The following is a 13,729-nucleotide window of genomic DNA, read 5'->3' as shown; positions in this document are numbered from 1 at the left end:
TCCTCTGTGCAGGTCAGACCTGGCATGGAGCAGGTGCCAGTGCTAGAATGTGCTAGACATCTCACCAGACAGACGCTCTGCCGAGTTCACACTAACCCTGGCTTTGCAGCCATCAGCAGCCTCCCTTAAAGAACGACACCACAAATGTTCAGCTTCCCTGTACTGTACAGCAAAATGCCCTCTGGCTCACCTTTCTAGCCTACGTTTCTGCTATTCTCAGAACCAATCCTATTTGGCGGCTCTTTCACGCATCTGGAACTCGACAGCCCTTTGCCTCACAGCTGTCAATAAGGAAAGGCCTGTCCTACTTGCTTGGCTACTGATCTCTACTTGTGGCCCCCTACCTGTGGTCTCTCCCAGCATTTCAGAGAACGTGGTTCCTGAGCCTTTACCTACATTATTATCCCTTTTTTTTGTTTGTTTGTTTTTCAAGATAGGGTTTCTCTGTATAGCCCTGGCAGTCCTGGAACTCACTCTGTAGACCAGGCTGGCCTCGAACTCAGAAATCCACCTGCTTCTGCCTCCCAAATGCTGGGATTAAAGGCATGTGCCACCACTGCCGAGCCCTACATTATCTCTTACACACATACACCCTAGATAAAGGATTCCAGGGAGGTAATTTTGGTGAGCGCGGCTGGTGTGACTATGCAGGAATGGTCTCCTCTACTAGCCTACAACTGCAGAGCCTATCCTGAGCAGGCCGCTCACAGGCCATTTGCTTTCCAGCAGTGCCACTGGCTCGCCTTCACCATTCCAGAACATCAGGGTTCCAGTCACCCGCGCGCTCCGCGTGGCCCACACCACCTTCACCCTGGAGGCTTTTGAGTGCCTGGCGGCGAGCCAAGCGGGCCGCCTGTGGGAGCAGGTGAGGCAATTCTGGGTCGACCACTTCTCGCGCCGCTTCTCGCCGCGGAGGCCACCGCTGCGCCATATCTCATCCATGTCCACCTTCTATCTGCTGGACCACCGCACACGACAGGCCGAACTGGGGCTCAACTACGGCGAGCCTCGCACCCGACTGAGCGACCGCGAGGCCTTCGTCTTCCGCGGCGGCCGCTGGACCCCAGAGGGGAAGGGCGCAGGCGCGCGCACGCCTCTGCCCTCCTCCACCATCCCGGCCTGGAAGCCACAAGTGCAGCCGATCCAGAGCCAGGTGCTGCTGGAAGAAAACAACTACCTGAAGCTGCAGCAAGAACTGCTCATGGACATGCTAACCGAGACTACGGCGCGCATGCAACTGCTGGAGAAGAAGGTGGTCGCGGATAAAGACCCTGCGGCCCCGGCGCGCTCCTGGAAGAGAAAGATGCCCAAGCACGGGGGCGCGGGAGTACTTATAATCCAGCCGCGCGCTCTGGAGTCGCGGTGATGCAATAAAACTGTACCTAAAGCAGGGCCGCGCGTGCGCGCCTCGCCTTGCCCCGCCCCGCCCCGCCCTGGTGGCCCGGGTGGTCCACTTCCCTTGGGCGTCCCGGTGTTCCTTGGGTGCAGCTGCGTGAGGCAGAGATAAGTAGGAAAGGGAGTTAAAGCGCATGAGATGCTTGGGCAGTGCGGGGGAGGGCGCTTGGATTTTTCTCCAAACCTTAGGTTCTGCTTTCCCACACTCACTCTTTGTTTTGTTCTCTATTGGTGAAGCCTGTGATTTTATCATACGTGGAATAAAGACTTCTGTTCGACCCAGCATTAAAAATAAATGTATAGGAAGGGGTGGCGCACGCCTTTAATCCAAGCACTGGGGAAGCAGAGGCAGGCATATCTCTGGAGTTTGAAGCTAGCCTCTATAGACCTAATTCCAGGCCAGCAAAAGCTACACAGAGAAACTTAAAAAAAAAAAAAAAAAAAAAAAAAAAAGCGTTGGGGCCACACAGTATATAAGTGTGAGATGGTGTGTGTGTGAGTGTGTCTCAGGAAAGTGCGACATAGCTCAGTGTTAGAGCACTTGTCTAATTTATACAAGGCCCTGTGTTCAAACTCCAGGACTATAATTCATTTTAGAGATGGGGTTAGGTATACCAGACTGGAACTCATAATATTCACCTGTCTTTCTCCACTCCCATTTTTTCTGGGGCTAAAGATATGTGTCACCACACCCAACAGCAAATAACTACTTAAACATGTTTCTAGTATACTGGATGTTGTGGAAGAGCTGATAAGACCCAGGAGAGGAGCCGGGCGTGGTGGCGCACGCCTTTAGTCCCAGCACTCGGGAGGCAGAGGCAGGCGGATTTCTGAGTTCGAGGCCAGCCTGGTCTACAAAGTGAGTTCCAGGACAGCCAGGGCTACACAGAGAAACCCTGTCTCGAAAAACCAAAAAAAAAAAAAAGACCCAGGAGAGGCTGACTCACAGTATTTGTATATTTGACTCTTTGGGGGGGGGGCTCTTTTTTAGTGACCCTAACCCTAACCCTGCCCACTAAACTATCTCCCTAGCTGGGAGATAATAGATCAAAGTGGGAAGGTTTGTTCCAGTCCACAGTGTCAGAGGTTTCAGCCATAGTCTCTGGGTCCTATGGTTGCACAGTGTAGTATGGTGAGAGCACTTGGAGGAGCAGCTGTGTTCAGATGTCAGAATGCAGAGAGGATGGATCCAACATGCCCTCGGGGATACAGGGCTAGTGACCTCCTGCCTCCTTCTAGGTCCCACCCCCTAAAGACTCCTCCCTGTAGGCTTACAGTCTTGAGCTATGTTGTGTAAGTTTCCTCTGAGATTGAAACATTTCATCTTGCAGGGAAGCTCCTTAAGCAGGGAGGTAAACAACTCAAAGAGCTTCAGGAAGTCCCTGAAATGGACCAGATTCACTAGGCCCCTCCCTGCCAGAGTAAGCAATAAAAGATGAGAGTCCCTCTCTCATGAACAAAAGCTGAGCTGCACAGAGACTCTCAGAGGAGAAACCCTTCCAAGACTCTTAGATCAGACCAGCTGTCTGGAGGAAGCAGACACCAGCTGAGCTACCTTGGAAGAAAGAAGCTAAGACCAACAGAGGACCTGGCAAGGCCACTCTCCAACCTGTTGAGTGGCCTGCAGGCCATGCAGTGTGCTCCAGGTTCCCAGCTTTATAAGCTGTCATTCTTGCTGGGGCTGGGCTTCGGTGATGCAGCTGTCTTTGAGTCGTGTCTGCTCCTTAATGGCCCCTCACCCATATTCCTGTAAGTCATCACAATAAAACTCACTGGTTCCACCAAATTGGACTTCAGTGATATCTGTACTCTGGTGTGTTTAGGGTTCCCTAAGTGGGATGAGCACAGGTGTGTTGCATCTCCCCAGGAAATGTTTTGCTACACAAATTTGAAGGCCTTTGGGGGGACATTGCAGATCCAAACCATGAAAGTGCCAATTTTTGTTCTGGTGAATTAAGTCACTCAAAAACATTTTAGATTTTGCAGTGTTTTGGATTTCCAATTTTTCAGACTAGACTGGGTTAACAAGACACAAGAAACAGGAGCGAAATTCATTGTAAGAATCTGTTAGTTAGCCAGGGGGTGGCAACACAGGCTTCCAATCCCATCAGTTGGAGGCAAATGGATCTCTGTATGTTAGAGGCCAGACTGGTCTACAGAGTGAGTTCGAGGACAGCCAGGGCTACACAAACCCTGACTCGAAAAACCAAATAATTAAATGGAAAACAAACTGTAAAAACATGATTAAAAAACAAACAAACAAAAACAAAAAAACTAGTTTAGGAGACATGGCTCAGCGGTTAAGAGCACTTGCAGAAGACCTGGATTCAATACTGAGAACCCACATGCTCTCACTTTTACCTCAGTTGCAGGAGATCTGATGCCCTCTCCTGGCCCATACGGGTATTACATGTATGTGACAGTCTTACATTCAGGCAAAAACCACCCATACACATAAAAATAATAAAATTGGAATAAACGCAGGCCTCTCCTTGGCTTGAAACTTGCCAAGTAGGTCAGGCCAACTGGCCACAGAGATCTCCTTGTCTCTGCCTCACCAGCACCAGGACTGCCAGAACGTGCCACCACACCTGGGTTTTTTTTTCATATGAGTTCTGGGGACTGAACTTAGTTGTACTAGAGCTTTTACCACCTGAGCCATCTCCCCAGCTGAGGAACTCAGCTCTTATGAGGGGAAAACAGACGAGTAGTGTACTAGGAAACAGAACCTGACAATCTGGGAACAGAAGACCTTGCAAGAACATGTGTAGGTTAACGGGGAGAAACAGGTGTGACCACTGCCCTGTGACAGACCAGCAAAACATGTAAGACAACTGGGGAAAGGTGGTATGTGTGGGTGCATGTTATGTGTAGATGCTGCATGTGTGTGTGTGTTTTAAATGTATGTGTTGTTCTGTATGTATGCCTGTATGCCAGAAGAGCACATCAGATCCCTTTATAGATAGATGGTCCTGAGCCACCAATGTAGTTTTGGGAATTGAACTTAGGACTTCTGGAAGAGCAGCCAGTGCTCTTAACTGCTGAGCCATCTCTCCAGCCCCAGGAATGTGACACTTTTAAAAAGATTTGAGGGAGCAGAGGATGGGGGGAAGCCCAGGTGGGTGCAGTGCCTGCAGATGTCAGATGAGGGCATCGAATCTCCTGGAACTGAAGTTACAGGTGATTGTGAAATACTGTGGGTGCTGGGAGTTGAACCTGGATCCTTTGCAAGAAAAGCCAGTGTTCTTAGCCCCTGAGCCATTTCCCCACCCCACAATTGATTGATTGACTGATTGGTTCATTGATTTTGAGACATGGTTTCTCTGTATAACAGCCCTGGCCATCCTGGAACTCACTACGTAGAACAGGCTAGCCTCGAATTCATACAGATCTGCCTGCCTGTGCTCCCTAAGTACGAAGATTAAAGGAGTTCAAACACTAAGCCTAGCTCAGCCCGTGTTCCTTACCTCTCTTATCAATTTGGTCCTAATTGGCTCAGTAGACTGCATCAGACATTGCCTCTCATGCCCGATTCCTTCGGTCACACCTGGCCTTTCTCTACTGTCTTGATATTTAAAGATATAAACTGGCAGCCAGGCGTGATGGTGCACGCCTTTAATCCCAGCACTCCGGAGGCAGAGGCAGGTGGATTTCTGAGTTCAAGGCCAGCCTGGTCTACAAAGTGAGTTCCAGGACAGCCAGGGCTACACAGAGAAACCCTGTCTCGAAAAACCAAAACAAAAAACAAAACAAAACAAAACAAAAAGATATAAACTGGCAAAACCCAAGTGCTAGCAGCTAATCCAAGGTCCTGCCTTCTTCCCAGTCATGAGGAATTGAATGTACCCTTGTACTATGAGCAGAAATAACTGAGTAAATCTATAAAAAAAAAACTGAGCCCAGGGTTTCTGTCAGAAGAAAATGAGCAGCTTCAGTGGCAGCGAGGTGATGGCTGCACACCACTGTGAACAGACGTCACAGCCCAAATTATACAGTCCCAGCTGTTCCATCTCTAGGACAGCACAGCTGACATAGTGTTATTCCTTATTCCACCTTATTCCAGTGCTCAGGGGTGCAGACGGGACAATCAGAAGTTGAAAGTTATTCTTGCTTTTGTGAGCTCGAGGGCAGCCTGGGCTACATGAGGCTACCTGAAAAACAAAACAAAAGCAAGGGAGCAAATAAGTAAATAAAGATCAGGAAAAATGTGTGTGTGTGTGGGGGGGGGCTAACTCACTTGGTAGGATGCTTGCCTAGACTATACAGAGTCCTAGGTTTGCTATCCAACACTGCATGACCTGGGCATAGTGTTACACCTCTGAAATCCCAACACCAGAGAGAAGGAAGCTGAAGAAACAAAAGTGCAGGGTTATCCTCAGCTAAATAGCAAGTTCCAGGCTAATTTGAAATACATAATATCCTGTATCAGAGGAGGGGAGCCACCTAGAGACAGCACTCTATGTAAGACATTTGAGAAAATCTAGCCAAGAAGTGCAGAACCATATGGTATGTGTTACTGCATTAGCTATATTAATTACTATGCCTGTATGTTTTCCTGTATTAGTTATACCAATTACTGTGTAGCTATGACCCAACTAACTGACTAAAGAGAGGAAGATCTGACCTGGCAGCTGAAGGCCAGGTGGTCCCTGTCAGGCTGAGACCAACTCAGCTACCACTCAGGTCCAGATCCAGCATGTTGCGTGCCGTGCGTCTACTCCCCAGCATCTACTCCATCTATGAATTGCTGGAGCACATGAAGGAGCTAGTCCTGCAGAACCAGAGAGAGCCACAGGATCACCAAGACTCTGGGCAACAGCAGGATGGACTAGAGGAGACTCAGCAATGGTCCAGTTATTGGTGGTGCATCAGAAACTGGAAACTAGGCCAATGACTCAGTGTTACAGTGAACATTTGCATGTAAAGCTCTTTGGGCAAACACACACACACACAGAGCTTCCAATGCCACTACAGTGAATGAGTACGTGATGGGAAAGATGGAGGAGCAGAGCGGTGTGTGCACTAGAGACAGGACAGATGTGACAGGTGTGCGAGAGAGAAGGCTGCAGTCGATGGAGGAACATGTCATTGTCTGGTAGGGTCAGCAGTGTGGTGGGCAGCAGCCTGGAGCTTGCACAGACTCAGCCCCTGGACCACTCCCCTGCTGCACGGTCACCTTGGCTCTGAGGAATAGCAGGATGTCCAAGATGAAGAGTGGTCCATTTCCTGCACTGGATCTCCCTGAAAGACCTCCATGGTCCATACCTCCCCAAGAGGCTATGCTGGTATCAGTGTTCTGTGCTGCTGCCCCAGGCCGTGATGAAGCCATGTGGGCATCTGTGGTCTGTGCTAAACCCTGTCAATATCCATGGCTTATGCTGCTTCCAAAGCCCATGTTTGGGCTCGTGGTCATACGGCAGCCAGGAGCAGCATTGACATCTGAGGTCTGTGCTACCACTGAGGGCCATGCAGTTGTCTGTGGTGTATGCCACTGTCTGAAGCCATGTTCATGTGAGTGGCCTGTGCAGGCTCCTAAGGCCATTTTGATGGCCGTGGTGATCCATACTGCCACCAGAGGCCACCAGGGGTCCTTGGCACCATGCTGATGCCGGAGACCACGTGGATGTCGGTGGTCCATGCTGTTGCCAGAAACCACATAGAAGCCCAGGACCTGTGTTCCCGCTGACTATAAATGGCAAGGAAGCTACTCCTGTAGTGGTATTGCTGACTGCAGAAGCACAGTTGAATAAGAGGGCCATAGAAAGCTCCCGAGACAACCCCTATGCCCTAGCCCCCCAAAGTAACAGCCTAAAAAGGAAGCCATCAAAGAGAACTCTTAGGAATTGTGGTAAGGATGCTACAGAGCAGCCCTCAAAGTTGATGGCTTCTGGGTGGGGAGGTGGGAAGGACTCAGTTCTTTAGGGGACAGGCCTTGGGAATTTGCCCATGCTCCAGTGAGCATATGAATAACCCAAATTGGATCTTTCTTTCTTTCTTTCTTTCTTTCTTTCTTTCTTTCTTTCTTTCTTTCTTTCTTTCTTTTTTTTCTGAGGAGAAGGTCAGAAGGGTAGGGGGTAGACACGAGGGGACTGGGAAGTATGTGTGATCAGGGTGGATAATGTGAAATTTCCAAATAATCAATAAAAATATTATGTTGGGGGACAAAAAGAATAAAAAGATTTTGTTTGGCTTTCATTTCAGAGGGCTTAGTCTGTGAGTTCTTTGACCCATGGCTTTGGGAGAACAACATGGTAATGGGAGTGTGTGATGTAGTTTTTTTTTTTGTTTGTTTGTTTGTTTGTTTGTTTTTAATTTAGTGGCAGAGGGGAAGTAGAGTTATTAGGCACTTTCCTGTTGCTGTGATAAAACAGTATGACCAAAGAGAACTTAAAGAGAACGTGGGGCCAAAGAGAAGCTCGAGAGTGAGGCACACTGTTCAAGGGTGAGGAGCACTGCTCGAGGGTGAGGAGCATGTGTTGTTCTTGCAGTTGCCAGTACCCACAGGGTGGCTCACAACCATCCGCTGCTGCAGCTCCGGGGAACCAGACACCTCTCTGGGCCTCTGCAGGGTCCTGCACACACAGACATGTACACATAGAGTATGGAAGGATTTAAAAGAGAAGAGGGTTTACTTTGTGTTATGGTTCCAGAGGGTCTGAGTCCATCATGGTGGGGACATGGCAGAAAGTGGCAGCCACAGTGGCAAGAAAGAAGCTGAAGTAGGTAAGGGAGAGAGATGGCTCAGCAGCTAAGAGCACTGCCTGATCTTCCGGAGGGCCTGGGTCCAACTCCTAGCACACACGTGGCAGTTCACAGCTCTCTGTAACTCCAGTTCCAGGGGATCTGACACCTTCACGGACATGCTGGCAAACACCAATGCACATAAAACAAAAGTAAATTATTATTATTATTTTAAAAGAAGCTGAAGTAAACTGGAAGTGATTTTTTTTTGTGTCAAAGTCCATCCCCAGTGACATACTTCCTCCAGCACCCCACCAACTGAGGACTAAGTGTTTAAATACCCAAAGTCTACAGAGGACATTTCGAATTCAAACCTCCATACAGTGAACCTAGAGGAGGCCAGAGTCAGGTACAGTCTCCAAGAACACATATGCCAGTGAGCTACTTACTTCCACCACTAGGTCTCACTTCCTACTTCTTACCACCTTCCAGTAAGGCCACCAGAAGAGGTTTGAAGAGAACGGCCCCCAGAGGTTCAGTCCTTTGACTGCTTGGTCCCCAGTGAACGGATGGGAAGGATTAGGAGGTGTGGCCTTGTAGCAGGTGTGGCTTTGTTGAAGGAGATGTGTCACTGTGGGTGGTCCTGTCTCTCTCTCTCTCTCTCTCTCTCATGGCCTGCTCCAGCATCATATCATGTCTGCCTGCCTCCACACTCTTTGCCACGTTGACTCACCCTTTGAAACTGTAAGCAAGCCTCCAATTAAATGCTTCCTTTTATGAGTTGCCTTGGTCATGGTGTTTTGTCAGAGAACAGTGACTAAGAAAGACACTGCCATATTAAGAATCCATCAAGCGATTAAGCCATCATTCAGCCAGAGCCCTTATGATCTAATCATCTTTGGAAATAGCCACAGGGACACACCCAGAGTCTGGTGTTACCAACCTCATAGGGACTTCCTCACATCAGCAGCTACACTTAACCATCAGCCCGGCATCTTTGCTTTGGGATTCTGAAGCCGCTTGGTGACTTATGATTTGTTGGACTTCGTCGAGGAAAATGAGCCCAAACATAGACTGGCAGGGCATGGGTCTCATAGGAAAGCAGACCCGCAGGAAAATAGCAGAAGGAATGTGAGAACAGAAAGACAGACAAGGGTGCTGCAGCAAGAAGCGGTGCTGGGAGCAGCGGGAGTGAGCGCTCTGGGGTGGCTTACCACGGTGAGGATTTTGTCCAGAGGATGAGTGTACACTGAAGATTTTTGAGAATGGTTAAATGGGGTGGTGCGATGGCTCAGCAGGTGAAATGCACGTGCTGTGCAGAGCCTGCTGACCTGGGTCTGACTCCTGGTACAAGAAAAGAGCGCTGACTTCCAAAAGGTGTCCTCTAGCCTCTGTACATGCGCACGTGGACATCATACGCACATAGGCACAAGAGGCATGCACAAAAATAATTTTTTAAAATAGAAGGGTTTCGATGGGTGTGGTGGCGCACGCCTTTAATCCCAGCACTCGGGAGACAGAGAGAGGCAGGTGGATTTCTGAGTTCGAGGCCAGCCTGGTCTACAGTGTGAGTTCCAGGACAGCCAGGGCTACACAGAGAAACCCTGTCCCAAAAAACCAAAAACCAAAAACAACAACAAAAAACCCAAAAACAAACAAACAAACAAGCAAACAAACAAACAAACAAACAAAAAAAGGAAGGGTTTCTGGGTAACAAGCCCTTAACCCTAGCTCAGGAGGCAGAGGTAGAAGGATCTCTAATTTTCAGGCCAGTCAGAAGAGAAACATGCTGAGACCTTGTCTCAAAAAACAAAAACAAGAGGGCAGGAGAGATGGCTCCAGGATTCAGAGCACAGAAGGCGCTTCCAGGGGATCCAGGTTCCATTCCTAGCCCCCACAAGGCTGCTCATAACTGTCTGTAGCTCCTAGGGGGTCCAATGCCCTCTTCTGGCTTCCGTGGGCACTAGGCACAGATGTAGGCAAAGCACTCATACACATAAATTAAAATGATTGTTTAAAAATACACGAAAGGGGCTGGTGAGATGGCTCAGTGGGTAAGAGCACCCGACTGCTCTTCCAAAGGTCCAGAGTTCAAATCCCAGCAACCACATGGTGGCTAACAACCATCTGTAATGAGATCTGGCGCCCTCTTCTGGAGTGTCTGAAGACAGCTACAGTGTACTCACATATAATAAATAAATAAATCTTTAAAAAAAAAAAAATACACGAAGGACCCAGCACTCGGGAGGCAGAGGCAGGCGGATTTCTGAGTTCGAGGCCAGCCTGGTTTACAAAGTGAGCTCCAGGACAGCCAGGGCTACACAGAGAACCCCTGTCTGGGGGTGGGGGTGGGGGTGGGGACAACACGAAGGAAAGGGAAGGGTTAAAAACGGGTCTGGGACTGTCGAGGAGTGTGTTGCCTGGCATGCATGAAAGCCTGGGCTAGTCAGCAGCAGTGGACAAAACTGGCCGGGTGTATGAAACAGGCAGGAACAACTGTGGGGCTCAGGGTCTTCCTCAGCTACCCGGGAGTCATGACGGCCTTGTGTGCCACATGACCCCACAGAACAAACTGCTAAAAATGGCTTTGTGTTATGTATATTTTATCTCTCTTCTTAAATATTCTTTTAAAGAATATTAGCCCTCAGTACGTTTTATACACAGCTTGAGACTTAATTGCAGGGAGTGACCTTGGCTGAGGCGTTAAGAAGCCAGGACCACTTTCCACAAGATTCAAAATCTGTTAGTTGGGCTAGGGGTGCAGCTCAGAGCATCTGCCTAAGCTGGTAAGGCTCTGGGTGTCATTCCTAATACTCCCCCCCACCCCCACCCCCCAAAAAAACCAAAACAAAGAAAAACGTACAAAAGCCAAATAATTCGAAACAAAGACTTTTTTTTTTTTCTTTTAAAGGAAGCCGCCGAGTGAACTGAAGAGGGCGCAAAACCGCAGACCTTGACGGTAGCGGGCGAGGATCAGGGCCAGAGCTGTGAGATGTCTTCCTTCCCACACCGATTCTCATTGACCAGTTTAAAATGGTTGCCAGCCATCGCCTGGCATTGGGAGGGAGAACTATTCCATTTAGACCAAGGAGGTGGCAGGGCGAGCCCCACGGGAACCCACCTTGCTCTCCCGCTGCTCTTCCTAGGTCACGGAAGCTTTGAGAAACTGTCATCTGAGCAGACCCTGCGGGGGAAGGAGGGAGCTTCAAGCCCTGGTGCTGCTGCTCCTTTAATATTTTAGCCTTGCTGGGGATAGAATCCGTGACAAGCTAGGTAAATGCTCTCCCACTGAACTGAACCCTCGGTTCCCTTTCCACTCAGGGTTCTGATAATCCTTATAACTCCGAATTTTAAAATCCTATCATCCATCCATCCATCCATCCATCCATTTTTTTAAAAAAATTATTTTCAGTGCACTGGTGTTTGTCTGTATGTAGGCATGTCTATTGAGTCCCCTGGAGCTGGAGTTGACGGTTGTGAGCTGCCATGTGGGTGCTGGGAATTAAAGCCAGATCCTCTGGGCAGTGCCCTTCATCTCTAAGTCATCTCTCCAGCCCCCAATTTTTTGTTTGTTTGTTTGTTTTTGAGACAGAGTCTCCCCATGTCCCCATGAAACTACAGAACTCCCTCTTAGGATCAGGCTGGTCTCTCAAACTTGTGGTCCTCCTGCCTCTGCCTCCAGAGTGCTACTAGGACTATTTGCTAAAAATGTAGATCCATAAGTAACTGAGTGTTCAGCATTATGGCAGTTACAAATACTGAGAAGAACAAGAGAGATCCGTTTGTGTCCCCACTATGGAAAGGTAGTCTATGAGAACACTTTAGACTGCTTGCTCAGGTATCTGTTTCCATGTATGTGTGCAATTCTGGGTATTTCAGGAACCTGAGTGCTACACCCACTTTTCTTCAGGTTTCCGAAATTCCTGCTGCTGAGCCTGAGGGCACACACCTTTAATCCTAGCACTCTAGCTCAAGCAAAGAATTTTAAAAATATATCTTCATGTAATTAATAGCATCAAAATGTACTAAACATACATTCTGAGAACCTTTGGCTTCTCTACTTTCTTTTTTTTCTCCTCAGAGACAGGGTTTCTCTGTTGCCCTGACTGTCCTAGAACTCACTTTGTAAACCAGCTGGCCTTGAACTCACAGAAATTCTCCCCCACCCCTGCCTCTGTCTTTCAACTGCTGGCATTAAATTCCTGTGTGATCATACCCTGCTTTGAAGCTTTTCATACATTAAAAAAAAGTTTTAATTATGTGTTTGCACCTGTGTGTACACTGGAACCATAGTGATGGTCACCTAACATAGGTGCTAGAACTTGAACTCAGGTCCCCTAGAGGAACAGATGTTCTTAACCACTGGGTAATTTTGCTAACCCCAGCTTTTTACAATTTTAAGCTTAAATCTTTCAACAAGGCACAGTAGCCTTTACCTCCTGTCCCAGTACCCAGAGGCTGAGAGAGATGGGAGGACTGGCAATTCATAGTTACTCTGGGTTACATGGTGAGCTCTAGGCTGGCTATCTTGGGCTACGTGCTGAGTTCCAAGTTAACCTAGGCTACAATGTAGAAATTTTCTCAAAAGAAAAATCTAAATCTCCCAACTATAAATTTAATTCTTTTAAAATCTGTGATATTCTTTTCTTCTTTCTTTCCTTTTCTGTTTTTCTTTTGATTTTTCAAAACAAGTTTTGCTTCGTGTAGACCTGACTATCCTGGCACTCACTCTACAGACTGGCCTGCCCTGCTTCCTGAGTGCTGGGAACAGAGGTGTGGACCGCCACCACTCAGCTGTTTGGAGTTTGTTTTACTATGGAGCTAGAGCACCAGGGCTATTTGGCTCCAACCTGCCAATCATTAATTTTAACATTTATTGAAGAGCCTTTCTATTCTGGTGGGAGTGACACCTTAGTAGATGACGAATTCTAGACCACACCTTGGACCGGTCTCTAGATTGTTCACTGTCAATGCATCAGTGTATTTTAGAGGTTTAATTGCACATTTATTTACTTTACATGGTTAATGTATTTTTGGCTGGTCTGAAAATTTCTATGTAGACAGGGCTCTCTTTGAACCCACAGAGCATGTCACAACTTTCTGAGTGTTGGGATTAAAGTTATGGGCCACCACAGCAGCCTCCCACTAGGCCAGCCTCCAATTCACTCTGTAGTTGACGACGGTGATGGTTTTGAATTCCTGATCCTCCTCCTTCCAATTCCTGAGCTCAGGGCTCCCTCGTACCTGGTTAAGACTACACCAGTTCTTCCAGGTGTGGTGGCGCATGCCTCTAACCCCAACCCCAGGGAGCCAGAGGCAGGCTGCTCTACAAAGTTCCAAGACAACCAGAGCTGCACAGAAAAAATCCTGTCTTGATTTATTTTTTTTTCGAGACAGGGTTTCTCTGTGTAGCCCTGGCTGTCCTGGAACTCACTCTGTAGACCAGGCTGGCCTCGAACTCAGAAATCCGCCTGCCTCTGCCTCCCAAGTGCTGGGATAAAAGGCACCATCACTGCCCAGCGAAATCCTGTCTTAAGAAAAGAAACAAAAACAAAGAAAACTCCCTTCAAGAACATACAAGCTAGAAATTACTGTATAATATTTATAGCATCATATATTGAAGATATTATCTTTCACTGTTAAATCTCTAGGC

General features: G+C 48.1%; 1 protein-coding gene across 1 annotated transcript; it reads left to right on the top strand.

The window, feature by feature from the left end:
• The first annotated feature begins 875 nt into the window (after positions 1 to 875).
• Positions 876 to 1,707, top strand: Cby3 (chibby family member 3). Its single transcript, XM_021175905.3, has one exon. The coding sequence runs from the start codon at positions 941 to 943 to the stop codon at positions 1,364 to 1,366; it is 426 nt and encodes a 141-aa protein (XP_021031564.2). The 5' UTR covers positions 876 to 940; the 3' UTR covers positions 1,367 to 1,707.
• The last annotated feature ends 12,022 nt before the right edge of the window (positions 1,708 to 13,729 follow it).

This window comes from Mus caroli, unplaced genomic scaffold, assembly GCF_978045245.1.
Source record: "Mus caroli unplaced genomic scaffold, Mus_caroli_1 scaffold_13, whole genome shotgun sequence".
Taxonomy (NCBI): Eukaryota; Metazoa; Chordata; class Mammalia; order Rodentia; family Muridae; genus Mus; species Mus caroli.
Note: the sequence above shows the minus strand (reverse complement) of the source record. Positions and strands in the feature narration are given on the sequence as shown.

Coding starts and splice junctions, on each gene's coding strand:
- Cby3 (XM_021175905.3), top strand. CDS start 941: ATGTCCACCTTCTATCTGCTGGACCACCGCACACGACAGGCCGAACTG.